Source organism: Exophiala spinifera (assembly GCF_000836115.1).
Source record: "Exophiala spinifera strain CBS 89968 unplaced genomic scaffold supercont1.1, whole genome shotgun sequence".
Lineage (NCBI taxonomy): Eukaryota > Fungi > Ascomycota > Eurotiomycetes > Chaetothyriales > Herpotrichiellaceae > Exophiala > Exophiala spinifera.
This window is the reverse complement of record NW_015622513.1, coordinates 2,258,842-2,286,643: the sequence shown is the minus strand read 5'-3', so window position 1 is coordinate 2,286,643 and position 27,802 is coordinate 2,258,842. Positions and strand designations below refer to the sequence as shown.

Here is a 27,802-nt window from a genome sequence, read left to right as displayed (position 1 = left end):
ACTCTGTGCAATAGCGGCCGATGTCTATGAGATCCGGGAAGAACAATGACTCCGCCAAATGTTGGGAACCACGCCTCCCAGATTTTGGTCGTTTTCAGGAGGTCGTTGTAACCCACAGCTTCAAGTTGCCCGTCAGGCACGCGGTTTCGCCGGTAGCATTACTGGTTGCACGTACGAACCTGCACAGCCGTCAGCGTGGCAATGCAGCAATCCTCCAGCGAGCCTTGAATGCCGATTCACACTTTATAGGTCTGGTGCACAGTGCTCCCCGACAACGTATCAACTGGTAGCTGTCTGTGTTGCGCAAGCGTTTCTGGGTCTTGCCGGAGAGAGCCAAGTTTGCGCCGTCGTCTGGAAGACTGGCTTGGAGGGGATGTGATAGGCATCGATGCATTCGTCGATCGTCATTTCTAGCCGACCAAGCATAACTGCTATCAGCCTGGCACATCTAGTGACCATTCTGGACTACATTCTCATCACACGAACACGCCAGTTCCCGCCCCCCAAAAGTTCATATTATTGAGCAGCCTTGCTGGGTGGATATGTCACGTTAGCTGATCGGGAATCATTGATAGTGCGCTCTCATCGCCGCCGTCCAGTGTGAGCCTGCACAGGTTGTTGCTCGGCACCGCCAATTCCCTAGCACTTGAGCAAAAGTTCGGATAGAGTGGATCACCAAACGCGGAGAGCAATCGAGTCCAGGCCGACAGCAGAATCCGTCATGGTCGTCAAGCCAGCTGCACACTAACCGCTGCTTGAACAAGTTGTAGCCTCGAGTCTCAGCTGAAGCTGGTGAGGCTGCACTACTGTACATGACTGATTAGACTTGAATACTATCTAACCAGAATAGACGACCTACCAGGCGACAACGCAGCATGTTCACATTTCCCTACGGCACACTGGGCGCCAAAGCCATGTATGCTAGAGAAGTTGAGGACAATTCAAAACACCACTTGCTTCAACTGAATCTCCACTAGCATTGAAACAAAAATTCGCCCACTCGACATTCCGAAGCCTTCGACTCGTGACTATTGTATCCCTTCGTTTTCACCCCACATTACCATGGTCCGTCAAAGACAGACGTCTCCTCCAAACCCAGCCCACATGGAAAGTGAATTTTTTGATCCGTGGGGAGAATTCCCCCCGGAAAGCAACAAATGAGAAGCTGATATAAGCGAGAGCTAACCCGTTATCCTAGTTGGGCGATTACTCCACCTCTTCCCTTAGGTGAGGCAAGAAAACCGCAACATCTACACCAAATCGCTCTCACGAAGGACCTCCCTCGGATGATGCGTCGGCTTCAGCGATCAAATCATCAAAAATGCGCCACGAAACCCCAGCTTGAGGCAAAATCCAAGCTCATGATCACCCGGGGTAGCCCTTTCTTACCTGAATGATAAGCAAGCGGCGCCTGGGGTTGGGGCGCTTCGCGTGGGGTTTTGTCCGATGGGCACTTATCCGGGGCATGGGCGACTTTCGGGGGCGGGCGATATAGACTGTGAGAGGCGATGTACAACAATATTGCCCGATTTGGAAGAACGAATCCAATAGGATCAGACCCCCGATGTATGTGTGTGGACCAAGTACAAAAGCAGGCGATGGAGACAACAAAGTTCCGCCTTCGATAAGACTGACTTGATCGCCCTCGCCCATTTCGCCCATTTCGCCCATTCCTCACCGTTCTACTCGTATCTCACCACTACTTGGTTCGACCTTTTCAGCAAAAAGGACCTCTTTCTCGCTTGCCTCGTGAACGACGCCAGCGGCAGGTGCTTCAGCAAACATGACGGCCGAGGACAAGGAGATCGGTGACCCCGCCACCTCGATTGAAAACGTGACGGAACTTCACGAATTCGAAAACAAGGAAGGGTACATCATCGACGCGACCGATTCGGAGCATGCCAACCTCAAGCGAGCACGCGATGGTCATACTATCTTGCTTCCTCAGCCTTCATCTGACCCCCAGGACCCCCTCAACTGGAGTTGGGCCAAGAAGCACTTGATCCTGATCATCGTCTCAATGACTTCCTTCCTCCCTGACTACGGCAGTGCCACCGGCGCGGTCACGCTGCTGCCTCAAGCTGCAGTTTGGAACATGACTCCCGACCACGTCAACCATTCGCAGGTGGGCAATGTCTTCATGTTGGGAGCTGGCGGTGTCGTTGTTGTTGCGCTCTCGGCCTACTTCGGCCGTCTCCCTGTTCTGTTCTATTTCCTCGTTCTGGCCACTGCTACGGCAGTGTGGTGCGCCGCTGCGCAGTCGTTCGAGTCGTTTATGGCCGCGCGTATTCTGAATGGATTCTTCAGTACTGTCGCTCAAGGAGGCGGATTGATGTTCATCTACGACATGTTCTTCTTCCATGAACGAGCCAGAAAGATCAACATATGGGCCGCCTTTATCATTTTGTCGCCATACTTTGGTCCTCTATTTGCCGCTTTCATCATCAGCACGCAATCCTGGAGAGTTCCATTTGAAGTGTACATTGCTGAGGTTAGTACCGTTCACTTTTCCGGATACCTCTCACGCGACTTGACTTGACTTGAGATGATACGACTGACGCTGTTCACATTTAGACTGCCTTGTGTCTGGTCCTGGTAATCCTCTTCGTCGACGAGACATACTACGACCGCCGAATCCCAGCATCATCCCAGCCAGCACGCGGCAGCAGAGTCGCCCGTCTTCTCGGTACCGCACAATACCGATCTCGTGGTCTCCGCAACACTCTAGGCCAAGCACTTATGCGTCCGGTCAAAGTCGCACTCAAACCCACGGTCTTCATCTCGTGCTTCTACTACCTCCTGACCTTCGCATGGGTAGTGGGCATCAACACGACGCTCGCAATCTTCCTTACTCCTCTGTATAACTTTGGCCCTTTACAGATTGGCTACTTTTACTTCACGCCCATCGTGGCTGCTCTGCTAGGTGAGGTCTGCGGCCACTGGCTCCATGACTTCATCGCCACCAGCTATATCAAGAAACACAAGGGCCAGTTCGAACCCGAAGTCAGGTTGAAGGCCATTTGGGTCTCGACGCCCTTCATGATTGCCGGTCTCGTCGGGTTGGGTTTTGCTCTGGAAGACGCCTTCCATTACATGGTCACCAGTGTCTTCTGGGGTCTGTACGTATTTGGCATCATGATCACCACGGTCGCCCTCAACGCCTACAACCTCGACAGTTACCCTGAGGCGTCTGGTGAAGTAGCTGCTTGGATCAACTTTTGCAGAACGACGGGCGGATTTATTGTGAGTCCCAACAGCCCGTGGCCCTGCGTTTCGTTGTCGTGTAAACCCACCACTGACACCCGACATTTCCCTTTTTCTGCAGATCTCGTACTTCCAAGTAACGTGGGCAAATGCGCAAGGAACAAAGACGTCATTTGGTATCCAAGCTGCGATTTGCGGCGGCGCCTTTTTGTTGATTGTCCTCTTGCAGTGCTTCGGAAAGAGGTTGAGAGTCAAGTCTGGAGCGCTGAACTTCGCTACTGCTTGAGTTACGAATGAGACCGAGAGAGGAATAGAGAGTGAGAGAGTGTGTGGCTGGTACGTAGCTGTCGTGCTGGTGGTCAGAGCTATATATCCTCCGGACCGAGTGTTACTCGATGTCTTTCTTTGCAGTACACTCTACGGGATATTTCCTATGTTTACGTCGTCACAACTCAGGGTGACTTATCGAAGTGAATATACCATTCGACGGGAGTCGGGTATAGGTGCCATACCGACGCAGTCGCCATGGAATAACTTGGTAGCAGATGGACAAACGTGTCAGGACCTTCACTGAGAGAAGCCCTGTAAGGAAACATTGATGTAATGTGCCTATTGAACAGTCCTCTGGCGACTCGTCACTTGACAGATTTTGAACTGCACCTCCCCCCCCTCCCCCCCTCGAGACCACTTTTTGAAATCTTCCGCGAGACTTGAAAAATCATCACTCTCTGATCAATATTATAGTGAGTGAGACAAGGGTAGTATAACAAGAGTAGAAGGGGAAAGCACCAGGTGCGCAGGGGCTGTTATCAATCAATCAAGTGGTATGGGTCGGGGTTGAGTCTTTACTTGCGAGGCACTCTCTTCGCAGTGTACAACATCGATTTTTGTCTCGCTGCACTCTGCTGATCGTCTTTCAGGGCTGTTCTTCGCTCCACGTTCCCAAGTCGCAGCATTTCACCCTGCTCCTCCTCCTCCTCCTCCTCCTCCTCCTCCTCCTCCTGGGGTGCAAAACAACCTCTGCACACTTCTTCTCATCACAATGGTTGCCAAAAACTTCTTCACCCCTCATCTCTTCATCTCTCTCTCTCTCTCTCTCTCTCTCTCCCTCTCCCTCTCTTTCTTGAACCTCTTAAAATGACCAATCAGGATAGGCCACCGGCGGGTCATTCCAATCCAATGTTTTTTTGGTCTGGACCGTTGCAGGTGTTGTGATATACCCCGAGTATGTAGGATGACCTCCTTCGCGAACCATAACTGAACGTACTCTGAGGTACGGACTTATCTTGGTACAGGTCATCTTGTTGACCCAATCATTTATCGGTGTACCGAATGCAGACCTCGTCGCAGTTTTAGTCAGTTGGCATTGACAGGTACCCATGTCTGGCCCACCCGATATGCTTTTGTGTGTTTGAAAGTTGAGTTGGTCAGCCGTCTTGTTCGACTTGAACGGCGGGCTCGTGTAAATCTTGTTCACGTCCTTGATACCTATCTGCTCGGTAGAGAAGACATGATTGTTCACGGTGACGCTGGCAGCGATCTTTGTCCCTTGGCCGACATAGTCGCAGTAGACGTGAAGTCTATAGTATAATATCCATTCTTGGTCCGGGGTGGTCCAATAGTCGCAAATAGAGCCGTATACCGTAAAGGTGTTGACGGCCGTCGAGTGTGGAGGTACCGGCATCGGGGGGATTGGAGACGCTGGGGCGGCCTGAGCTAACTTGGTAGAACGCGCGGCCACAACTATCGTGGCGAGAGTTGAAAATCGAGACAAAGACAAGGACTTTATGGTGCTGTCGATAGACGCGGTTTGGGTCAACACAAATTGTTTAGTGTTGTGATGATTGGAAAGGTAGATAGGTCACCGCTGAAATCATGGAAGTAGCTGGATCTATTTATCCGTACTCAATACCTTTGAAAATCTGCCCAGCTCTATTAGACTGCGTCATTTTGAACTGTCTTGATGGAAGCCAATACGATGGAGGACCGGCCATCTTCGGTCTATGTTCAATGTTATTTCTCTTTTGGAATGTACAGCAACTGGCTTAAATAATTCAAGAAGATGAGTGTAGGTCTGGACCCTTGAGAACACTTGGCAAGGGCCCGCGGTTTTGGCACTATCGCACTGTACACGGCGCTCCAAAGGCGCACTATTTTCTCCTAGAAGAATGGTTAAAATGCTTTTGTCTTTGTTTATCCAGAATAGATCTGAGTTTGCCAACTTGAGGCGGAACTCAAAAGCATCACAGAGTTCGCTTTCTAACCTCCTTACAGTATAAGTTTCAGACTAGTCTTCCTCGTGATTCTCACGGCTCTTTCTGACCTTGTTAGGGCGTTTCTTCTTTTTCTCCGTACTGGCCTGATGTTGGATGAGGATGGGGGTAAAAGTGCCAGATGTTCTAAGAATGGCTAACATACATCCACTTCATCCGTAGTGCGTAGACGATTCGACCGCTCTGCTCTGCTCTGCTCACCTCGGCTCTTTTCTAGTTGAAGTTTGTAATCCGGGTGGCAACAAGGAATCGGGCTTGTGAACACGGGAGAGAGTGTCGTTTGAGGAGGATTTTATATAACCCGACGAGAGGTTGGCCTGCTACGTTGTGAAACGTGCCCTTCACTTAGATACCTACTATTATGTCACATCAGCCATCGGTTTTCGGCTCCATTTCAGCTCAGGCTGTGACTAAATAAGTTGGGATGTCACTCGCACTCAAGACATGATTCTGATATATAGAGAATGACAAAATGGATGGGTCGAGGTGGTGACATCGGTACTCGGGCCTGAGGAGCGCGCATACAATATTTCTGTTTCGAGACCGAGAACACCTTCAATCGCAAGACACAAATTCTGTTGGTGATGGTCTAGAGGTCGTCCTGTTATCATGAATGAATCAACAACACCTGTTTTCTTCTGAGGATGATGGCAGATCAAAATCAACCCTTGTTGGTCGCTTTCTTACTGGCCGCCTTTGCCTCTGTTGGAGTTGCAACCCTACCCATGAGCTCGTTGGGTTTCGCTTCTTGCGATGGGTTGTCGGTTTACCATCGTTCTCTGCTCCCTTCTGCTTGGCAAGTGCCGCAGTATCCTTCGCGTTCTGCTCTCACTCTTTCTTCTCCTCCTGAAGAGTTTGGATTCGGGTTAGAGCCTTCATTCCAAAATGATGTGTTCCCGGATACGCTCGAAGGTGGCAGAGGCATCACCGGATTCCGGCTCGATCTCGTCATCGGATTCGCTCTCGTCATCGGATTCGCTCTCGTCATCGGATTCGCTCTCGTCATCGGATTCGCTCTCGTCATCGGAGCTTCGCTTTGGTGTCTGCGTCATCAGCGGTTGATGGTCGAACGGTAGAGCAGAGACAGACACAAGTCAGGAAGACATACTCTGAGTTGGAGTCTATGGGGCCGCGGCGCCAGCAGTCTTGACAGCGTGGGGAGTCGGCTTGCGACGGGGCGGCTTCGGAGACTGAGGCAAGGACTGTTGGTCGTATGTGTGGGAACTGCAAGCCAGGCATGTTTCTCTATCTGCGCCTATGTCTGTGAGGTCTCTAACCAATATCAATCGGTCTCGCCGGACCATTGCCTCGTCCCTGAATGGTGGAGACATATCGTCGCCCCCAAAGCGCGCCCTTTGTGTTATGTGTTGTAGCAGTTCATCTCAGATCGTGCCATCGGAAGACGACACACCTTTACGTCGTTGGCGCCCATATCCCCCACACCCAAAGGAGGAATTTGGTATTCAAGTGCTGGGGTACCACACCTCTCTTGCCGGGCTCCTTCAGTACGACCTGAGACTTCCTCTGCCCTGCCGACCTCATGGAAACCGTCTACAATACCTAGACCCGTAAATATACAAACTTTTTAGACCGTTGCCCTCCGAAACAAGATCGTGGGAGAGGTTCCTTAAAGAGACGAAGAATCCTTGTCCTGTCCTCCACGATGACTTCCAGGGGCACCTACAGTACATGTTTACTCTGTAGGCCAGTGGACCGTGAGGCTGACTGATTGGTAGGTCGTCCTAGCGTCCTAGCGTCCTTCCATTAGCGTCATCATTATGTAATCTGCAGCCAAGATGATCCGGTGAAGCACAAAGCCTTCAACCGAACTCTTGGCCGGTGACGCAATTGCTCTACTCCGTACTCCGTATCCAAATGCGAACTAGTGAACCTAATGGGCCGGCGACCTGCGACCTTTGACCTGCGCCACAGAGCAACCCACCGGCCGTCCAACCTCCATCATATCTCGCACTGCTCGTCTCGTATCTTGCTTCCCCCAAAAGATAGAGAGATCTCGTTCCAGACCTTTCGAAGCCAGCGAAGCTCCCTGCACCTCCTAGTCCGACAGTCTGTTCGCACGGCGTCGGCACCATGAAGGTCTCGGCCGTCATCCTGTCCCTCCTCACCGTCAGTGTCGCATCATCACGATCTCTCTTCTCCGTCGGCGGCAAGCAAAGTGCCCTCATCACCGACGCCGAGAACCCCGTCCCCGGCAAGAACCCGTTGAACGTGAGCCACCCCAGAGCTGCTGCTCTTCTTCTCTTGTTCTCGAGGAATAACCCGTAAACTGACACAACAACTAACTCGCCGACAGTTCTGTGCCGACCCCAAGGACTACATCCTCGACATCGACTATGTTGACCTCTCGCCCAACCCTCCAGTACCGTACGTCCACACCCGATCCCACAAGCCTTCTGCTGCCTTGAGGGCCTTCCCTACCTTACCGCTGGAGTTTTTTTTAATTTTGCTGACGTCGGAACCCCCCTGGTTAGAGGCGAAAAGTTGACCATCACCGCCAAAGGAACCTTCCACAAAGACATTGAGCCTGGCGCCACCGTATTCCTACAGGTCAAATACGGCCTCATCACCCTGATCAAACAGGAAGCCGACCTGTGCGACAACTTGCCTCAGATCGACATGTCCTGCCCGATCAAGGAGGGTGTCCTGACGATCGAGAAAGAAGTCGACATCCCTAAGCAGGTCCCTCCCGGAAAGTACACTGTTCTGGCCGACGTCAACACCGTCGATAAGGAGAAGATCACCTGCATGGAGAGCACCGTGTTCTTCTCGAGACAGTAGCTTGGGTTTAGAGTGGGTGTCAGCGAAGACGTCAGCGTCAAGCTCCTAGGGGATCCTTGGACGCACCGGCGCCCAGAGACGTGGGAGAAAGAAGAACGGCTAGTCTCCACAAAGCCAGTCGATCGAATATGGCATGGCATGGCATGGCATTTTTACTATCATTTCGTCGTTTTGTATGGCGCTGTTCTTGGGGTCTCTGCTTTTGTTTTTGCCCGTTCCCGTCGCCGCCTCCTCAATGACGTATAGCAAGGGAGAGATGCAGTATGTCTTGCATCTCCGAGATTAATGAATTATTATGGCAACCCACTGTTGGTGACGCTGTGCGAAAGATGCTCCAAAATTTGTCCTTTCTCGTGTCGTTGATGTTTTCTATTATCGGAAGTTCTGCCTGCATGTGTTTTGTCGCGAATGTTGAAGTGCACATTCTTGAATTTGCTCCGTACAAAGAAAGGGACTCCAGAATGGCCGTCTCTCGTGTTGTCGTTTTAAGACTGTTCTGGATACATTTTCAATTACTAGGGGAATTCACACAGTCCTACTCTGGATTCTGACAACTGATATTTTGCGCGAGAGAGAGAGAGAGAGAGAGAGCAATCACCTACTACAGAGTTGAACAGTTTCGCGCCTTCCAAAGCCAATCTAACTACCAACTGACAAACTACCTAGTATGGCGTGCGTCACAGTCTCGCACGAGCGGTGATTGTAGGCGATGATGCCACCCGGTCCCAGTCCTCCTTGATCATGTCGGCGGCCTTCTCGGCGACGGCGTAGACGGTGGCACAGATGTTTCCCGACACGTTGTTGGCAAACACCGAGGCGTCGGCGACGCGGAGGTTCCGCACGCCCCTGACGCGCAGCCTCGAGTCGACCGTGTCGCCCATGGCGCAGGTGCCGCAGCTGTGGTACTCGCCCATGCAGTACTCGCGGACGGCGGCGCGGCGCCGGTCCTTGGTGTCGAGCGCGGGCACGACTCGAGGCGGCGGGCCGACGCGCGGGCCTACCTTGCCCTGCAGCGCGGGCGAGCGTGCCATCTTCTCGACGAACTTGAGGCCCGCGGCGAGCACGGCCACGTCGGCCGGGTGCGCGAGGTAGTTTGGGTTGATGTCGGGATGGTCGTGCGGGTCCGACGACTTGATGTGCACGTGGCCTCGGGACACGGGGTACTGCAGACTGATGCCCAGACTCATGCCGTTGGGGGCACTGGGCTCCGACGGCGGCGCCATCAGCTTGCTCTGGTCGCCTGCTCCGTCGGCCAGGTTGACCGTGGCGTTGAGGAAGATGAGCTGGAGGTTGGCCGAGCTGGCGTCCTTGATGTGCGCCGCGACTTGGGCCCATTGCTTCTTCTGGAACGCCGTCGCCGGCTTGGTCGTCTCAATGGACCGGACGACCTCGTTGAGTTCCCCTGCCTCGAGCACCGTCGAGGCAGCGAGGTAGCCTTGTACCGATTGCACGGCCGTCAGGGGCCCACCCTGCTCCTCTATGAGTTGTTTCTGCGCCGCGGCCATCACTTCCGGGATGAACATTGCGTCGCCGGACATGTTGCCGGGGGTGAGTTGGTATGTCACCGCCGACCCGACGTGGTCTTGGTAGTTTGTTCCCACCGGCGGGAGTGGGACGAGACACTGGACGCCTGCTGCGCCGAGGATCTCCGGGTCGCCGATCCCGCTGAGCTCCAGGATCTGAGGCGAGTTGATGACGCCGCCGGCCACGATGACTTCGCGAGTAGCTACGACGGTGTGGCGTGCGCCGTCTCTGTGTTGGAATTCAACGCCCCGTGCTACGGTGTTGGTGTTGTCCAGAAGCACCCGGCAGACGAGGGACTCGGTTATCAATTTGAGATTGGGACGGTGCGCGTTGGCTTGGAAGTACCCCTCTGCCGCATAGGAGCGTTTGCCCTTGTTCGGCCCCGTGCGTGTGACGGAACCAAGGGTATTATAGAAACCCATGTGGTTGCCAGACCATGGGTCCGTGGGTTTGATGCTGGAACCAAGGGCTTGCTCGGCAGCCTTGATAACGTCGTCTTCGATCGGCAGGCGGAAGTCGTTGAAGGACGTGTGGATGGGACCTGATGTGCCGTGGTTTTCGGCAACAACAGGCATGCACGTTCTGTCTGTGATGCGCTCATCCACTGGTTCGAGAGTCTGGTGCTTGCGCATGTAGTGCTTCATGTTGGAGGAAGACCAGGACGGGTCATCGGCGAGTCTGGCCCAGTTGTCGTAATCTTCATCCGATCCACGCACGTACCTGTTTACGTAGTCAGAAATGAGGCAGGGAGCGAGGGAATATGGTCTGGTCACATCATGTAGTTGATCCCACTTGAGCCTCCGAGCAATTTTCCACGAGGAACATGGTGGACTTTGCTCTTGTTGCCTTTCTGTTTTTACCAAGTTAGCACCGCCCCAACTCGTCATGCAAGGGAGCAAGATACCTGGGGAGTGGTGCGGAAAGACCAGTCGTATTCAGGATCGTTGAGCATCTGCAGGAGCGCCGCAGGAGTGTCGACAAGAGGGTTCCCGAGATGATTCGAGCCAGCTTCAATCACACCAACAGTGACATTTGGGTTCTCGGACAAGCGAGCAGCAATAGTCAGGCCAGCAGTACCACCACCACAAATGATGTAGTCGTACTCCCTCTGGACGAACTCATCCACGGTGACATGAGCTGATCTTTGAGATTCTTTCGAACCCTTCCCACCATCCATGGCTGTGTTACAGGTCAATGGGGACCCTGTGATCCAAGCTTCCGTGGCGCCAAACCGAAGTTGTTCTTTGAAGGGAAAGTTCGTTTACGTGCACACACTCGTCAAATCTTCACATGTGCGTAGACTTTCAAGTGTCCTGATAGCTCGACAACGACTATCCCTGAACGATTATCAAGAAGTCTCCCTGCCTGGGTAGCTCCTAGGCGATCAGTCTTCAATTTGACAACCTTCACTTTTCAAGCAGGGTTCTGCTCAGAGACAGGCACGGAGGTGGTTATCTTGAACAGAACGACGCTCGGCGAACGGAGAGGGGAAAGCCATATCAGGTACACTCACAGCACGAGCCTAACGGTCCTCACAGTGTCGGGAGAGGGTGACCTCCACTACAGCCGTTTAGCTGCATCGTAGCTCCTCCGCGAAGTCGACGTGGTCCTATGGGAGACGGTTCGGCGATAGCAGACCGATGCGGGACAACACACAGACGACAAAGGTAGCTGGCCAATGTCGTCTGCTGAACTCTTCGCTTTTTCAGACTGCACCGGTCCGCTTTGACGGTATCCCCGGGGTGCACTAAGCGGCCATATTGGCAACGCCTAGGGCCAGTATCGGAACTCATCGCGGAAAGCAGACGTTGTGGATGGGGCGATTGGGCGATTTAAGTGACGATTTTGACGGAGATGTCGAGGGAGGCGCCGCGACATGGTGACAGCGTATGGGCTGAGCCTGGGACGCGGCGCATAAAGTGCATGAACACGGATCGAAGTGGAAGCATTTTCCGGGGGAGCAATTGATCCTCAACCAAGCGATAGCTACGGGGGTACAATTACTGTCACATCGCCATTGACCCATCCGAAGCCGACACCTTGACTCTGCGAACTGGGAGACAGCAGATGAGGTGGTTGAATGAAGAAATCTAGTTAGTATGGATACCCAGTCGCCATCTTCCTCAACCCTTACGTGACTCCCGCACGACCCACTCAAGGGAGCGATGCCTGGCATTGTAGATAAGTGCCCGGCATCCAGGATCCAGCACATACCAGGCCCCCGACGCTGACTTTCATCATCTTGAAGAGAGTCTATGTTGTGGCGTTCAAAGTTTCCTCTACATGGATCCATTGAATCAGAGCGAATCCTTGTGAGCGTTGGACACTGGGCTCACAAACTCGCCTCGTTTCATCAAGATCGTGAGGTCGCCTGCTGAGGTCAACGAACCTGCTGGACATCCATACAGTTGGCCCTTTTAGTTCATCATCAACATTACAGAATATATCCACCCTTATCCTCAAAATTTTCCATCGTACCCAATAATGGCTGCCGCAAGCCCTCTTCCTCCTCACCTACGCAGTGATCGCGAGGTTCACGTGGTCATCTCGATCCTGTCCGGGCAGAGAAAAGCCCAGGAATACTACGACGATACGCTCAAGCCGTTCTTGGACGGCCACCAAATCAGATACAGCACTCATACGACCAAGTCCTCCAAAACCATCACCGAACTGACAACAAGTCTGTTCCTGCCCAACGCCGTCAAGGGCGTCAAGCAGACCATCATCCTTCTGTCCGGGGATGGCGGCGTCGTGGATGTCGTCAACACTCTTACATCTACTCTGAACCGGAGCAGCGACGACATCCGAATGCCGTCGGTATTCATGAAGCCGGCGGTCGTCCTCATACCCACGGGCACGGCCAACGCGCTGGCCTGGAGCTCCAAGGTCGCCGGGGACCCGCTGGATGCCATGTTGACAGGAACTCCACGGCCGCTGCCAACTTTCCAAGCGAGGCTCAGCCCGGGGGCGAGGCTGGTGGTGGACGAGGGCCAAGGCCGGGAGCTGCTGGCAGCCTCGGACGACGCCGAGACCGTCACGTACGGCGCGGTGGTGTTCAGCTGGGGTCTGCATGCGAGTCTCGTCGGTCTGAGTGACACGACAGAGTACCGCAAACACGGCCTGCAGAGGTTTCGGATGGCGGCCGAGCAGCTTCTCAAGGACGACCACAAGTACAGGGGGAAGGTCAAATGGAGGAAGGCCGGCGGAGAGTGGACCGACGTCCGAGGGCTCGAACACTCGTACGTGCTTGCTTCCCTGGTCTCGAACCTCGAGGAAACGTTTCGGATCTCGCCCGCTACGAAACCGGTCGACGGGACGCTGCACCTGGTACACATCGGCTCCGAACCTGCCTCGGAGATCATGCGCATCCTAGGCCTGGCGTACCAGGCGGGCCAACACGTCACGGATCCAAAGGTCTCTTACGAAGATATCGAGGGCCTGAGGATCGAGTTCTACGAAGACGACGAGCAGTGGAGGCTGGTCTGTGTGGACGGCAAGATCATCGCCCCAGCCAAAGATGGATGGGTCGAGGTGACCAAGATTCCCGGCTCAGGTGTCGACGGACGAAGAGTTGTCGAGCTCGTATGTTGAGACACCGTCGCGCCTGGCTTCCAAAAAATAGCTGGCGACTGGAATCGTGATAGTAATCTCATTAGATGATCCGCTCGCAGTATGTCAACTTGAAGAATCGTGCTCAGAAAATAATAAAGCTAATCAACAACGTCCGAAACTCCAACTTTGGTCTTTTGATCCAACACTCGTATGATGTTCGCTCCCAAGCCCAGCCCTAAATCCCTTGCTGTAAGCGACATTACTCTGGGGAATCCAGTAGTTTCGCAGGGAGGAATACAAATGTCCAATCTGCCTGGTGAATCTTCAAGCCAGACCGATGCAGTTTTGCTTGGGGACCTGGGATGTAACTCCCCTGTCTCTTCTTTGCGTATGTAATTTTTTTGATCATCTTCACCTCGTGTCCATACAACTCATGACATGTTCTCTCGGAAAACGCTCTTTCTCGTACTGATCGGACTACTACTCCCATCTCCACTGCCCTGAGTGTCCAGACTTGGGTTGCCTTTGGTGTGTCCCTGACTGTCTCCCTCTGGTCTGGGGCTCACACTCCTCAAACTGGGCGCCTCGTTCTGATCACCGAATGGGTCGAGACCACCGGTTCGCGAACTTCGCCGGCCTCTGTCCATTCCATCCGCATGATCCGACGCGTACGGCTCGCTCTGCAGGCCCGGAGTTGCCGCTAGTCCAAGTTCTTGTTCCTCGTAGCCACCGTATCCAGGGCCCGGAGCGTAAGGATCATCGTTGCCAACACGCGTGTCCCAAGCATCATCCTCGACGCCCCGACCTCGTCTCGCACCGGCGTATCCGGTCTCTCCGTCGCCAGCTTCCTCGTACGCTCCGCGCGCAGTGCGACGGTTGCCTAGCTTTGCAAACTGGTCTCGAATCCATTCGAGGGGTCCGGCATGACGCGGTGCAGGGTAATTCGATGAGCCTTGCGTCTTCATAAAGGGAACATATGTCTTCCATGATTTTAGAGACGGCGCAGGCAGGCCTTGTTTGCGCGCTGCCCACTGGGTGTAGCCTACCCATCCGCCGACAGCAAAAATGAGCAGGAGGAAAAGTAGGAAGAAGAAGAGTCCTGCGCGAGTGAGTGTCAGCGAATGCGACCATCATATCACAGGAGAGGACCAACGCACCCCAACCACGCATTGTGAGATTATCTTGCTTGTTTGTACCGTTGCACAATATTCAGAAAGGTGAAAACAACGCTGGTGCCTTGAGGAGAGGACTTTGTTGCGGAAGTCCAGCGGTCAACCGATGTTGCTGATGTTACTTTGATCGACCTTAGGTCATCGTTGCCGTTCTAGAGAGAGGCAATGCGATCTGTCTGTGGACGGGATCACAATTGAGGGTCTGTGTGTAGTAGTAAGACAGACTGCGCAAACGTCAAGTATCGCGACAGAGGAGCTTCTTCCTGCCTGTCGAGTAATCTGATTGTAGTAGTGCCCGATGAGGCCGGTGGTCAATGGGTGAGTGGCCTGCCAGGGATGGCTGGAGAGGCTTGTCAGGGCCAGACGTCAGCGCAAGCGCATGCTCGCCTTAGTGAGACGTAAGCGCTTCGCATGGCAAGTGAGCCGAAGACCCCTTCATGGCCAGCTTCAGCCCAGCCTTGTACAGCCTTGTCCCAGGCGGGTGAGCGCCTGCAAGTCATGGAGCTTAAAGTGTGTCTAGTGTGATACTCTCTATAGAAGTTACAAGACAACTATCTGGGGTTTGTTGTACAGCGTCTCAGAGATCTGATATGTCAGTGCTCCATTGACCATGTACCCTCCATTCTGAGCTCCGCCCCAAAGCCTCGTCCAAAGTAAGCCTTTGATATCGAGGGCGAGCATCCGAAACCCTCGCATATATAGTGGCAGGTGGAAGAATTCGGCAAACGGTAACCTATGGCTGGCAGGTTGGCCAGCGGGTTTGTTATACGCAGCTTCTAGAAACTCTTCGTAGGTTTTCTGGCCCTCATCCCACCACACTGCCTCCTTTCCATGACCTGAATGGACATGGCCAAAGGCATGTAGTGTAGGCTTCACGCGCCACACCTCCTTCAACTCGAATTCATCGCCCATGCCGCCACTTTCTGGGAGGTCCAGATGCCACTTGGGAGGATTGTGAGTAACTAGTACATCGACATCATCGGGTACGGTATCCGTCCAAGCATCTTGACCTCTGATGTATTGGAAGGCAAACTCTTTCCCACCACACTTGGGTATTTGAGGAGCCCCATAGACTTTCAAACGACGATCATCTGGAAATGGGAGTGTGACGGATGAATGCTGGAGGTAGATGATCTTGCCCCAGTCGAGTTTGCGGCTGGAATTGCGTTTGTCATGGGCACTCCGACTCCGCTCGTCGAAGAAGCTATCATGATTACCGGCTACCACGACAATGTGTCGGAATCCATCTGAGGATCCGTACCAAGGTTTCTGAAGTGTCTTGAGCCAGTCTATAGATTGCTGGATGGAGGCCAAGCTGCCCGTATTGGTCAGGTCGCCAGAGTGGATGAGGAGGTCACCCTTTGGAAGGGCATAAGAAGGGATCTTGGAGTGTGTGTCGGAAATGCACACCACTCGGATGGGAATGCGGTTTTTGGGAGGAGCATAGGGAGGCCCGCGAAGGTAGACGAAAAGGTGGTGGAAGAAGGTGAAACAGGTCGTCAGTGGGTGGAAGATGAGCTGGTAGAGGAACGATGGAGGAGCAAAGGGCGAATCTGGCGGCGAGAAAAAGCCCATGGCTCAAGCTTCTCGTCCTGCAGACACCTGAGACACTCCTGATCTTCTCCTCGAGGGCGCCGGGTGTAGTTGTCACCGACGGGAAGCTGGAAATTGACGTTTCATGTTTTCGACGGTGAGAGTTCGGCCAGGTGCAACAAAAATTCGTTCGGAGCTTTGAAAAGACAGACGGCAGCACCCACTTGAGGTGTTTTGCTTCGACAGACGTAGCTCCTCCTCCGCTGCGAGAGCACCGACGGAGGCCTTAACAAAGCGTCAACATGGCCGAATTGAGCTGGATCGAGCCATTCCTCCCATGCAGCACACAAACCGTCGGTCGCCTACGGGATACAGGTCCTCGTATTCCGTGGGACACTCTGCGTCTTGGGATGGCGCAAGTGGCGCCTCCTGTCGCTATGTCATCATTTCCCGCGCAGCCAACACAAGCACTGACTCGGTCGAAGAGCGCAACGCTTGATGAGAAAGCCGGATGCAATGGGTAACAGACTCGAATCAAGGTCACATCAATGACCCTTGGTGGATTTCTGGTCTCTAGGATCTCGTAGACAACATAGATTGCCCAACTTCGCAGGTCCCGTGTGTGCCTCGCTTCTTCGTACATCTATCTACTGTATCTTCGCTGTTGTCCATTTTGGACATTCAGATACATACATCACCACTGCAACTGTCCCAAAACCCCACCATTGATTATCACATCGCATCCAAGTCCCAATAAAAGCGTCCAAGCGAGTCCAATATCGATATCAGTGTCGCCGCCACTCACCTCTGTTTACTCAGTGCTCTCCATCGATCTTGCACCGGCCCCCCGTCATTTCTCCTTCTTGAACCGCTGTGCGTCGGCCTCTCCAGACCCTTAAACAGACAGCATTCGACTCCGTCCCGCTCGCGTCGTTGTATTCAGTTTCAGACATACCAACTTCGATTCCACCGTCGAATCTTCGGCCTCCAAACTCGAGCCCATCACAAAAACTTCATGTCCTCGATGTACTAGCCGCCGCGCGCATGATTCGGTACCCTCTTTGGCCCGCGAATCACATCCTTTATCCCGCTACACGCTGCGCACAATCCTATCGCTGGAAGACTTAGAAAAGCCACCGCCGCCGAAGCGCAGCCGCATACCTCGCAGTCACTCCTTGGATCCAACGATAGATAAGGCCCGTCGCGGCAAGAGAAAGCAGTAGTCAAAGAGATACGGCCACACTTGGGAAACGGGAACGTTTTAACCAGAATCGCTCGTGGCAGTGGTGTGGTCCGACGTCCGATCAGATCGCATCCCACTGCCCAAGGTCCACTCATTGTCGTCAGCGACGCTGCCCCCCCAAAGACTGCCACCTGTTGGTGCCCATCCATCTGCGGCCACTACCAGGCCCTAAACGCGCCAGGACTGACTGCGCTCATTGCGGCAGCCCGCCCCGAGTCTATTCCCTTCCCTATTCTAATCCAGATCCTTAACAATCCTTCATCATTCCTCAGCGATCGCAAGCTGGCCCTGCAAAGGGACCAGTCTCTGTCCACCCCAACACACTGTTGGCCGCAAACGCAGCTGTGTACGCCATGATGAACGGTACTGACATCAAAAACGCCGTTCTGAATCCTGCGAAGAAAGTTGCGACCACTGCAGCCCTCGCTGCAAACAACAGCAACGGCCAGAAGAAACGGCGGAAAGGCGACAATCTGAAGCCCATAATCACCACTGAGAACGCGTCCTCTTCTCTTCACGAGAGCCCCACTCAATTAGAGGCAGAGTAAGTCTGAATTGATCGTCCTTGTTTTGCGCTGCGTCTGCGTCTTCGTCTTCCATTAATTTGCATGGATCGTTTACAAGCCTTGCGTCACTCGGCATACAGACTGATTGTCCTCCCTCAGAAACATGAATTCTCCTCTACCACACGGGAAAATCTCATCAAACAGTAACTCACAATCTCACAGATCACCCTCATCATCCACGTCCGAGGAGGACCCCGCCGAAACCACGGCCGACGAAGAGGATTCCGAAGACTACTGCAAGGGTGGCTACCATCCTGTGCATGTAGGAGAGACATACAACAATGGTAGATATGTTGTGGTGCGAAAATTGGGATGGGGTCATTTTTCAACCGTCTGGCTTTCAAGAGATACAACCACCGGTAAACATGTCGCCTTAAAAGTCGTCAGATCGGCTGCGCATTACACAGAGACCGCCATCGATGAAATTAAACTCCTAAACAAGGTGAACCAGGCGAACCGCAACCATCCTGGTCGCCGCTACGTCGTCAGCCTTCTCGACTCCTTCGAACACAAGGGCCCGAATGGTGTGCATGTATGCATGGTTTTCGAAGTCTTGGGCGAGAACTTGCTTGGTCTGATCAAGAGATGGAATCATCGAGGAATTCCGATGCCTCTGGTCAAACAAATCACCAAACAGGTCTTACTGGGCCTGGATTATTTACATCGCGAATGTGGTATCATTCACACCGACCTGAAGCCAGAAAATGTCTTGATCGAGATCGGCGACGTCGAACAGATTGTCAAGGCATTTGTAAAGGATGAAAAGGACTCTACAAAAGACGACAATCGGAACGGCCGGAGGCGAAGGCGAACTCTGATCACTGGTAGCCAACCTCTTCCCAGCCCGTTGAATGCGAGCTTTACAAATTTAGAGAAGCTGGGCAACGCACACCACCACCAAGCGAGCAGCTTGAATCAGGTCATCAACGATTCAGTTTCCAACAAGTCGACAGAGGGCCTGTCAATGATCGAACAACTGAAATTGAGATCGCAAGACGGAAAGGAAAGCGAGGAGTCATCCAAGACTCGGGAAGGGACTGCTGACCCACTGGAGAAGGACTTGGCCGGCGTTTCGCTTGACAATAAAAAGGCGAGCGATGCGGAGAAAGTTCTAAAGGCCGCAAAGCATGAAGAAGAGCCAGCGAGTGAGATCATCTCGGTCAAGATAGCGGATCTGGGGAACGCTTGCTGGGTCAACCATCATTTCACGAATGATATCCAAACAAGACAGTACCGGTCACCTGAGGTCATACTGGGCGCGAAGTGGGGTGCGAGTACAGATGTCTGGAGTATGGCATGCATGGTAAGTACCACAGCGGAAACTATGAAGGCTTGAAATTGACGATTTTCAAAGGTGTTTGAACTGATCACTGGTGATTACTTGTTCGACCCTCAATCCGGTACCAAGTACGGCAAAGACGACGACCATATTGCGCAAATCATCGAGCTTCTGGGTCCGTTCCCCAAGTCGCTGTGTCTCTCAGGCAAATGGTCACAGGAGATCTTTAACCGGAAAGGCGAACTTCGCAACATCCATCGGTTACGACACTGGGCTCTCCCTGACGTGCTTCGAGAAAAGTATCACTTCTCGGTGGAAGATTCTAAGAAGATCAGCGATTTCTTGCTTCCGATGCTCCAACTACCGCCGGAAGCACGAGCCAATGCTGGAGGCATGGCGAATTCCGAGTTTTTGCAAGGCACAAAAGGGATGGAAGGTGTGACAGTTGACGTTCCGGTGGGAAGCAAAGGCGACGGGATTGAGGGTTGGGCAATGGAGATCAAGAAACGATGATATGTGTGAAGAAGGTATTTGATCATGGGTTTTTTGGACCAGGTTCTTGTGAATGAATGATAAGATTCTGGGAGCACTGGGCAAAAGACAATCTTTGTCATTCAAACACCAGGTACAGAAACAAACAAATGGAATAGAATGACTTTGATGATATGTGTTATTTTGTTGATTTCCGCACTGTTCCATGATCCTCCACCTAACGATAGTTGTGTCGACGCAGGAATGTAATCTGCACGGAATTTTCGTGAAATATACAGGTCGTCCCTCTTCTCTGCCGTGGCCACAGATGCCCAGGGCCCTTGATCGACCTCGACAAAGAGCCTGTTCGTTGCGCAACGTTCCAGACATGAATATCCCAATTGACACCGGTCCTCGAGAGTCTAACCAAGCTCCATAGGCTGCCAGAACTTTTTCCGAGGCCAGAGAGTTCCATGAGCCGGCACGGAGTCCTGTGTAAGACCAGGAGTTTGACCACCTTGACTCTTGCGTTGATAACTGGGGGAGATTTTGTGTTGTTGCGAGATCGGTCATGTGGGTTGGTTTTGTTCGCATCGACAGGGACGACAAGGAGACATTTGGAAGGATCGTGTGAGATTCACGGACGACGAAACGAAAAAGATGAAAAGGAGCGATCCGAGCAATGGTCAAGTACTGTTAATATAACTCTCTCTGCAATCTCGATGCTGGCCCATCAAATCACCCGATTAGGCAAGTGGCTTGCCTCTTTCGGAAAGATGCAGCACACGTGAAGGACGGACAGACAGACAGACACACGTTACATGACGGTAGGTAATTGAGGTGATCATGACCGCAATGTACGCTTTTCAAAACTGACAATGGACTTCCTTGGAATTTTCTCATTATCCATTCCTACTGTTTCATTGACCCCCCGGACGAGTCCACGGTCAGACCGAAGCACATCCACCGCCCTGAATTGGTGGAGTGACTCGTGCTCGGCCGACACGTGAAATGTGGTATGATTTCTGACACCGCGTCAACATCGATTACTGTATGCCCAGGTCCTCACTTCTCGAACTTTCGCAGCAATCGACCTCAGTCAACCTGCTGTACTGTAACGTACCTTGACTGCCGACACGATGCCAAAGCCTCAACCGCTTTACCCCCACATATCTCCTTCATTGGCCAAGTATAAACGACGCCCGTATGCCGTCGCAGCGCCTGTCAGCAACAGTTGCATTCTCCCTCTTGATTCTCTTCTTGTCCATGCTCTATCGGCCCCTCGTTGGCAGACTGTCTCACGCAAGCTTCATGGCGACCTCGCCTCGCCGCGTCATCGTCGTCGGATCAGGGCTGGCAGGCTTGTCGGCCGCATCCGAGCTGGTTTCGAAGAATGTGCCCGTGGTGATCCTTGAACGTCAGCAAAAGCCAGGTGGAAACTCCATCAAAGCCTCAAGTGGGATAAACGGGGTGCCTACTCGTTTTCAGTCCGACTCGTCCGACTCGACTGAAAGTTTCTACGCCGACACAGTCAAATCCGTCAGTCCGAACTTTATGCGCACAGCGACGGAAAGCCGACAGCGACTAATATCGGTCCTGACAGAATCATCCGCCTCCGCCATAAATTGGCTCGTTGATGTGAAAGGGGTCGACCTCTCCCGGGTAGCGGCGCTGGGCGGTCACAGCCATCCTAGGACTCATCGTGGAGCAGGTCAAACACCGCCGGGGGCGAGCATTGTTACAACGCTCCTCAAGCAGCTTCAAGCCAACGACCTCGTCAAAATGGAGACAAACTCAACAGTGACAAAAGTACTCAGTGGTCCAGGCGGAGTTGTAGGGGTAGAGGTCTCTCGGGACGGAAAGAGTGAGAAACTGGAGGGCCCGGTGATTTTCGCTTCGGGTGGATTCGCGGGAGACTCCAGGGGACTATTGGCAAAACACCGTCCTGATCTGCATGGATATCCTTCAACGAACGAGGCACTCCCTGGTAGTTCGGACCTTCTGGCGGCCCTGGGAGCTCAGTTTCTCGATATGGACCAAGTTCAAGTCCATCCGACTGGATTTGTCGATCCCAAGGATCCGTTCAAAGTGACAAAGTTCTTGGCTGCAGAAGTACTCAGAGGCGAGGGGGGCATTCTTTTGCGAAGCGGAAAGAGATTCATTAACGAACTGGAGACCAGAAAGGTTGTCACTGACAAGATAATTCGCGAGGCACCGAAAAACACAGATCCAACCAAGCAGTGGGACATCCTGCTCGTGCTGGACGAGAACACGTACCAAGCGACCAAGTCACATGTTGATTTCTACCTGTGGAAGGGACTCATGCAGAAGACCACCATATCTGAACTGTCAGACTCACAAACGGCGGTGGAAAGTATCCGAGAGTACTCTGATATTGTCCAGGGCAAGAACCCAGACCACTTCGGTAGGAGGAACTTTGGAAACTGGACAGTGCAAAACCCTTTGCCCGAGACGACGATATATGTCGGCCAAGTCACGCCGGTTGTACATTACACTATGGGAGGTGCTTTGCTTACTCCTGAAGCCCAGGTTGTCGATGCGAGTGGGAGTCCAATCAGAGGTCTGTGGGCTGCTGGGGAGGTGACAGGAGGCATTCATGGAGCAAACAGGCTTGGAGGTAGCAGTCTGCTTGAATGTGTTGTCTTTGGGCGTATTGCAGGACAAAAGGCTGCTGAATTTGTGCAGTCGAGTAGCACATAGACACGTGTAGACCTCAATGAGGATATAGTTGCGATTGAGAGGGACGACATGAATGGATGGATGATTTACACTTCTGCAGTTTGCATGCAGGTAGCCGTAAAGAGAGAATGGCCGCACAACAAGTGGCATATCCTTCTGGAAGAGAGCTCGTCTCCTGAGCTTCTCGTCAGGATCCCAAATATCCAGCTATTGCATTCACCCCGAACAACAACTGTTCACTGACTCTCTGGCTGCCTCCCACGTGTCTATACAACTTCACCGCGCCTTCCGGCAGCTGGTGAGGCGATGAACGTGTTACTATCGACCAACTTCACCGCGATAGCTTCGCATATTAATCGCCTGAATCTTGAAAAACAAAACGTCTTTGTCATTGGTAGAAAGTAGGCTTTTAGCTGATATTGACAACGTCTTTCATCACAGCAGAACAACATGGCACAATCAGCTTCCGGCGACATTGTCTGGTCAGCAATTCAAGAGACGCCGGCGACTGTCGAAGCCTTACGTTCACTATGTCACAGCAGAGACCAGCTGAAGGAGCAAGGCTATACTCTCGAGCCCCTTTCTGCAGATCAAATCGAGGCCAAAACGAGATGCGTCAATTGCAGAGGCGAGATTGTATCCCTTTGGAAAGGAGACCTTCTGACCGTGGAACAGGACGAGTCAAACATCATCACAACAAACCTCCATTGGCTCCGAAACCTCCTTCGTCGAAGCCATCGTCGAACGGGTGCCCGGAAAGAGACGAAGTTGGTACGCCCGTCGATCGATCTTCGACAAAGCCAGAGGGAGCTGACCCCAAGTCTTCAACAAAGCCTTCAATCCCTAAGCCTAGGTGTGTGTATCACCCAGGCCAAGTCAGATACAAGGTAGCCGCCCTCTCGAGTCTTTCTCATCCCTGTGCAGTCCACAAAGCTCACGAACCTCACTCCAGACATTCACCTGTTGTGGCAAACACGTATCCCAGCCGGGCTGTGTACATTCGCGAGATCACACTCTTCCACCCTCCAACGAACCATTCAACCGTCAATACTGGCAACATTATCCGACTCCCAGACTTGATCAGGCAATGACCCCTCGATCCAGAAACCGACGTGGCCAGCTTGTAATGCAACCATACAGCATCCACCGTCTGAATCCATTCACCGCCATCGCCCTCGATTGCGAGATGGGCGTTTCGTTCTTTGGAGAATCGGAACTCATCCGCGTCACAGCGGTCGACTTCTTCAGTGGAAATATCTTGGTCGACAATCTTGTACAGCCGGAGGTCCCCATGCTCCACTACAACACTCGATACTCTGGCGTCACTCGAGGAGACATTCAAGAAGCCATCCGCCGTGGAACCTGTATTTTTGGCAAAGACAGAGCTCGTGAGATGTTGTGGAGATACGTCGGGCCCGACACGATCGTCATCGTCCACGGCGGTCGAGGAGACTTGTCCGAACTCAGATGGTTGCATGGACACATTGTCGATTCATTCATACTCGAGTCGATGACCGGAGCCGAGGTCAAAGGTGGCAAGTCATTGAAGAATCTGTGCAAAGTCAAATTGGGTATTGATGTGCAGCGAAAAGGTCGTCTGGGTCACGACAGTCTCGAAGACGCGATGGCATGCCGCGAGTTGGTTATCGATTGGATAGAGAAGATCGGTCATAATTGGTGTGCACCGGCTGAATAGCTTGCTGCATCCTACGGTCGTGGTTTGTGTGGGACCACAGACACGTTGTCGACTGCGAACACTGAGCTGAGAAAGTACGGGAAAAAAAATGGGAGCGAAGAGAAGAAAAAAACAATTGATCTGGAAACCTGGAAACCAGGAAAAGCCGTCAACATTACGGACGGAATACGGCCAAGCAGATCAGGGTTTGGGTAATCTTGCGAACATGTACGTCTCTTTTCTCCATGGCCAAAAAGGGGTGATGGTTCTACGTTGAGTGTAAAGAACTTTAGAAAATCGAGAATCCACAGCTTTCAAGTTAAACATTGTACTCAAGTTTCGTTCTTCATGTCCGAGGTGATGTCTACGACTGTCCTTGGTTTCCCGTGCACTACGACGTCCCGTGTTCATTTATTGAGCAAGGCATCAGGACGGCAAGATGGCAAGACATCCTTGACACGAATTGTTGGAGGACGCGTCGGAAGGTGTCAAACGGGTAAATCCGACCAGCCCTGATTGCCACCGCATCGGCAGGGGGGGCGGGACGACCAACGGCGCAGAGAGAACCAAGTTCCTTTCTCCTGTCCCACCAAGTCCCGCTTCCTATCGAGTTCCTCCCGCTCATCAAGTCCTCCTGCGCACAAAGACAGGCAGCTCCTGACACTTGAGATGGAAACCTTCGCGAATGTGAGAGTCCCGCTCGGGGAAGACGAGTCTGTACTCGAACAGGCGGAAGAGGGTGGCGACGGTCTTTTTGAGTTCCATGTACGCTACCTGTTGAAGTTTGTAACGTTAATTCAGTTTGAAAATTTGAGTGGGGGACAGAGAAAAAGAGAGAAAGAGAGAGAGAGAGAGAGAGAGTGTGTGTGTGTGTGTGTGTGAGTGTTGAACAACAACGGAGATGAAAAACAGTCGCACACCAGGGAATAAATAGGAATAGGTTAAAAAGACACTCACATTTCGTCCGATACATGCTCTCGGACCGTACGAGAAGCCAAGAAAGGCCTTTTCCAAGTCGGCGCTACCCTGTCTGGTCCAGCGCTCAGGCTTGAATTCCTCGGCGTCGGGACCCCAGACCCTCGTGTCCCGGTGCGTGGTGTACGTCGGGGTCGAGAGGACGGTGCCGGCGTCGAAGAAGCGTCCGCAGACCATGGCGCCGCCCTTGGGCACCACGCGGGGCAGGCCGACCGACACGGTCGTCCGGAGGCGGAGGGTCTCGTTGATGACGCCCTGCGTGAAGGGGAGGTCCTTGCAGTCTTCGAACATTGCCACAAAGTCTGCCGCGACCGGGTCCGGGAACGCGGCGTCGAGCTCGTCCTGCAGCGTCTTGAGGGCCGCCGGGTGCCGGCAGAGCATGTCGACCAGGTGCGTGATCGTGTTGCCTGTCGTGTCGGAGCCGGCGATCAGTTGCGTGAGCGCCTCGGCCTTGACTTCGAGGTCCGGCAGGTCGCCGCCCGTGTCGGGGTCCTTGGCGGAGAGGAGGTAGTACAGGATGTCGCGACGCGACGAGTCTCGAGACGCCAGTTTGCGCTTTTCCACCTTGGCTATCCCAATGGCTGCGAGGTCCTTGGTCGCTTGGAGGCCCTTGGTGAAGAAGCTGTCGAAGAAAAAGTATGGCGTCCATGCTAAGCACAGTGGGCACCGATTAGTTCAATGCCCTGGAGTTTGACACAAGACTCGGGCTTGAAGGAAGAGGAACCAACAAGAAAGTGCATACTTTTGATCCACGGCATCTGGCCGACCGTTGCGCACCATTCGCCTCGGTCACGAAGTTTCTTGATTCCGCCGTTGGAGTCTTGACCAAGCGCAGTGAAACCGAATGGTTCTCCAAAGGCCTTTATGTTTATGGAAAACCAGTAAAAATGAGTAATACTATCTTTACAAGGTGGGATGGGATGCGAGAGGAGGGTTTTGTCAACTGACCAGATCACCGATAATGTCAAAAGCGAGAAAAGCAGACCATTGGGCGGCGTCAATGGCTGCCTCTCCTTTACCTTGCAATCTCCTGATCTCCGGGTTCGTTGCGCCCAGAGCCGTGTACTTTCCTGCATGGCCTGTGTCAATCAGAGACCGCATCTGGCGTGCCAGCGTTCCGATTGCCGTGGTCATGTAGGGTTCGAAGCCAACCATGGCTTTCGGACTGAACATATGAGAGACATATTTTCTCTTCCGACTGTGTGCGGCGCGGTCCCGAGTCGTGAAGATCCCAGACTGGATATTGTCAAAGGCGTAGTAGAAGTCCGACTTGAGGAAGCCGTTGCCGTGACCCATTACATCCTGAAGCACACATGTGGTTAGACGCGGCCTGCTGAGCCGAATGGAAACTGACGAGACCAGGTCTTCATACTCTGATGCTGTCTGGATGTGCTATGCTGACGTGGTCTGGTGCCAGTCTGACAAAGTCCCCGTATTGCTTGTGAAGATCATAGGTGACCCATGAAAGCTGATGTTGCCTGTGGATGGATACGTCAGAATATGTCTCCATTGCTTGCCTGGGACGGATATGAGTATACCTTGCCCAGTAAAGACTCCAAAAGTTTGAGAACTTGGCTATCAGTGGGCCTGGGATATCGTTCATCTTGCCCTTGTTGGATACATATGGGACGACATAATATGCCTATTTAGCGAAGAGTCAGAATTTCTCGACTGCGGTCTGTCCAGGTCCAAAATATATGAACCTACTGCAAGCGTCAGAACACTAAGGCATATGGCATACGCTGCCGCTCTGGAAGTAACGCTCCATGCTTCTGGAATCGAAATTGGCTGCGTCATAATGATTGTCGGACTTGTTCAGGATGATCTGAGAAGTGAATGCAACTTTTGTGCCTGAGTCGAAACAGTCGAGTAATTGAGAATGAGATATTGATCTCAGGCTCGGAAGTTGGACGTTATCAATAAAGCTCTCAAGATTTCGTGTCCCAGAGCGGGCTGGTACAATCATAACGGCAGCACACAAGCCACACAAGCGTTGATTAGTGTTCTTGACCGCGGATCGTACATGATAGCGTACCCGATACTCATCAAGCGTACGAGTAGTCTCGATATAGGCAGCTCGTCATTGGAACATTCACGGGGGTTATCATCGGCATCTATCTGCCCCATTCTTCACCATACTTCTTTCGACTTGTGCTACCCCGGAATTTGGGTATTATTTTGCAGCAGTGAACATGTGTAAACCGATCGGCTTCAGCTTGTATAAAATCAAGGCCAAGATAGTCACAGGTGCGATTCCAGACATGCCAATGAAGCTGGATTGGTCAAAATCCTACCCAGAAGCGGGCTAAGCAACCTTCATGGGCAGTCAACCCGAGCGTTATCACCGAGAGGGCCATCCACGGAGTGACATTTGCGGTCATGCTCCAAGCTCACGGGGGTTGACTTGGTATGATCGCTCACGCCACAGGCATAACGTCCGCTTCCATACCAGAAGGCCGTAAGAACTGAGATCCCGGACAACTGCGCAGATACATACCCGCTGTCTGCGGGATTATCCGAGCTCTCAACTTAGCTCGTGAGATAGAGGAAGTGAAACTGAGGCATCTCTCGAAATTAGGTTGAATCTGGAGGACAACATGCGATATGGCACTTGGTCGCGGGCAATTCCCCTGGTAAAGCCGTAAGTTGGCGCAAAGAAGATATATATCCCCGAAAAGCGTCGGTTATTCAGCCTTGCGACCGTGCAAAGACGGGGATAACTCCACTTTTGTGGTGTCAGCCGATAGATGCGGATCGTACCGTTAGGTCAGATGTCTCCCCACTCTTAAATACTCATCCTTATCTGCTTTTGCTTGCTTGAGTGGGGGGTGGCCTT

At 52.8% G+C, this 27,802-nt stretch overlaps 12 protein-coding genes across 12 annotated transcripts; 6 read left to right on the top strand and 6 right to left on the bottom strand.

Annotated features, from left to right (window-relative positions):
* Window positions 1-1,783: 1,783 nt before the first annotated feature.
* PV08_00847 (uncharacterized protein) lies at window positions 1,784-3,490 on the top strand (the record flags this gene model as incomplete). Its single annotated transcript, XM_016375212.1, has 3 exons — window positions 1,784-2,491; window positions 2,575-3,243; window positions 3,326-3,490. 3 exons carry the CDS (start codon window positions 1,784-1,786, stop codon window positions 3,488-3,490), a joined length of 1,542 nt encoding a protein of 513 aa, XP_016240488.1.
* An 846-nt stretch (window positions 3,491-4,336) lies between these two features.
* Window positions 4,337-4,888, bottom strand: PV08_00846 (uncharacterized protein; the record flags this gene model as incomplete). Its single annotated transcript, XM_016375211.1, has 1 exon — window positions 4,337-4,888. The coding sequence occupies one exon, from the start codon at window positions 4,886-4,888 to the stop codon at window positions 4,337-4,339; it is 552 nt and encodes a 183-aa protein (XP_016240487.1).
* A 1,464-nt stretch (window positions 4,889-6,352) lies between these two features.
* On the bottom strand, window positions 6,353-6,716 carry PV08_00845 (uncharacterized protein; the record flags this gene model as incomplete). The annotated part of the gene is made up of 2 exons (XM_016375210.1): window positions 6,353-6,506; window positions 6,586-6,716. The coding sequence occupies 2 exons, from the start codon at window positions 6,714-6,716 to the stop codon at window positions 6,353-6,355; spliced, it is 285 nt and encodes a 94-aa protein (XP_016240486.1).
* An 852-nt stretch (window positions 6,717-7,568) lies between these two features.
* On the top strand, window positions 7,569-8,276 carry PV08_00844 (uncharacterized protein; the record flags this gene model as incomplete). The annotated part of the gene is made up of 3 exons (XM_016375209.1): window positions 7,569-7,706; window positions 7,792-7,862; window positions 7,970-8,276. 3 exons carry the CDS (start codon window positions 7,569-7,571, stop codon window positions 8,274-8,276), a joined length of 516 nt encoding a protein of 171 aa, XP_016240485.1.
* A 677-nt stretch (window positions 8,277-8,953) lies between these two features.
* Window positions 8,954-10,977, bottom strand: PV08_00843 (uncharacterized protein; the record flags this gene model as incomplete). The annotated part of the gene is made up of 3 exons (XM_016375208.1): window positions 8,954-10,520; window positions 10,574-10,650; window positions 10,705-10,977. The coding sequence occupies 3 exons, from the start codon at window positions 10,975-10,977 to the stop codon at window positions 8,954-8,956; spliced, it is 1,917 nt and encodes a 638-aa protein (XP_016240484.1).
* Window positions 10,978-12,284: 1,307 nt separating this feature from the next.
* Window positions 12,285-13,391, top strand: PV08_00842 (uncharacterized protein; the record flags this gene model as incomplete). Its single annotated transcript, XM_016375207.1, has 1 exon — window positions 12,285-13,391. The coding sequence occupies one exon, from the start codon at window positions 12,285-12,287 to the stop codon at window positions 13,389-13,391; it is 1,107 nt and encodes a 368-aa protein (XP_016240483.1).
* A 392-nt stretch (window positions 13,392-13,783) lies between these two features.
* Window positions 13,784-14,522, bottom strand: PV08_00841 (uncharacterized protein; the record flags this gene model as incomplete). Its single annotated transcript, XM_016375206.1, has 2 exons — window positions 13,784-14,451; window positions 14,510-14,522. The coding sequence occupies 2 exons, from the start codon at window positions 14,520-14,522 to the stop codon at window positions 13,784-13,786; spliced, it is 681 nt and encodes a 226-aa protein (XP_016240482.1).
* Window positions 14,523-15,064: 542 nt separating this feature from the next.
* On the bottom strand, window positions 15,065-16,099 carry PV08_00840 (uncharacterized protein; the record flags this gene model as incomplete). The annotated part of the gene is made up of 1 exon (XM_016375205.1): window positions 15,065-16,099. The coding sequence occupies one exon, from the start codon at window positions 16,097-16,099 to the stop codon at window positions 15,065-15,067; it is 1,035 nt and encodes a 344-aa protein (XP_016240481.1).
* A 1,554-nt stretch (window positions 16,100-17,653) lies between these two features.
* On the top strand, window positions 17,654-19,658 carry PV08_00839 (uncharacterized protein; the record flags this gene model as incomplete). The annotated part of the gene is made up of 3 exons (XM_016375204.1): window positions 17,654-17,844; window positions 18,029-19,169; window positions 19,221-19,658. 3 exons carry the CDS (start codon window positions 17,654-17,656, stop codon window positions 19,656-19,658), a joined length of 1,770 nt encoding a protein of 589 aa, XP_016240480.1.
* Window positions 19,659-20,927: 1,269 nt separating this feature from the next.
* PV08_00838 (uncharacterized protein) lies at window positions 20,928-22,337 on the top strand (the record flags this gene model as incomplete). The annotated part of the gene is made up of 1 exon (XM_016375203.1): window positions 20,928-22,337. The coding sequence occupies one exon, from the start codon at window positions 20,928-20,930 to the stop codon at window positions 22,335-22,337; it is 1,410 nt and encodes a 469-aa protein (XP_016240479.1).
* A 429-nt stretch (window positions 22,338-22,766) lies between these two features.
* Window positions 22,767-24,012, top strand: PV08_00837 (uncharacterized protein; the record flags this gene model as incomplete). Its single annotated transcript, XM_016375202.1, has 2 exons — window positions 22,767-23,087; window positions 23,269-24,012. 2 exons carry the CDS (start codon window positions 22,767-22,769, stop codon window positions 24,010-24,012), a joined length of 1,065 nt encoding a protein of 354 aa, XP_016240478.1.
* A 603-nt stretch (window positions 24,013-24,615) lies between these two features.
* Window positions 24,616-26,763, bottom strand: PV08_00836 (uncharacterized protein; the record flags this gene model as incomplete). The annotated part of the gene is made up of 8 exons (XM_016375201.1): window positions 24,616-24,765; window positions 24,949-25,616; window positions 25,709-25,826; window positions 25,915-25,996; window positions 26,063-26,268; window positions 26,339-26,444; window positions 26,505-26,608; window positions 26,674-26,763. The coding sequence occupies 8 exons, from the start codon at window positions 26,761-26,763 to the stop codon at window positions 24,616-24,618; spliced, it is 1,524 nt and encodes a 507-aa protein (XP_016240477.1).
* Between the last annotated feature and the right edge of the window lie 1,039 nt (window positions 26,764-27,802).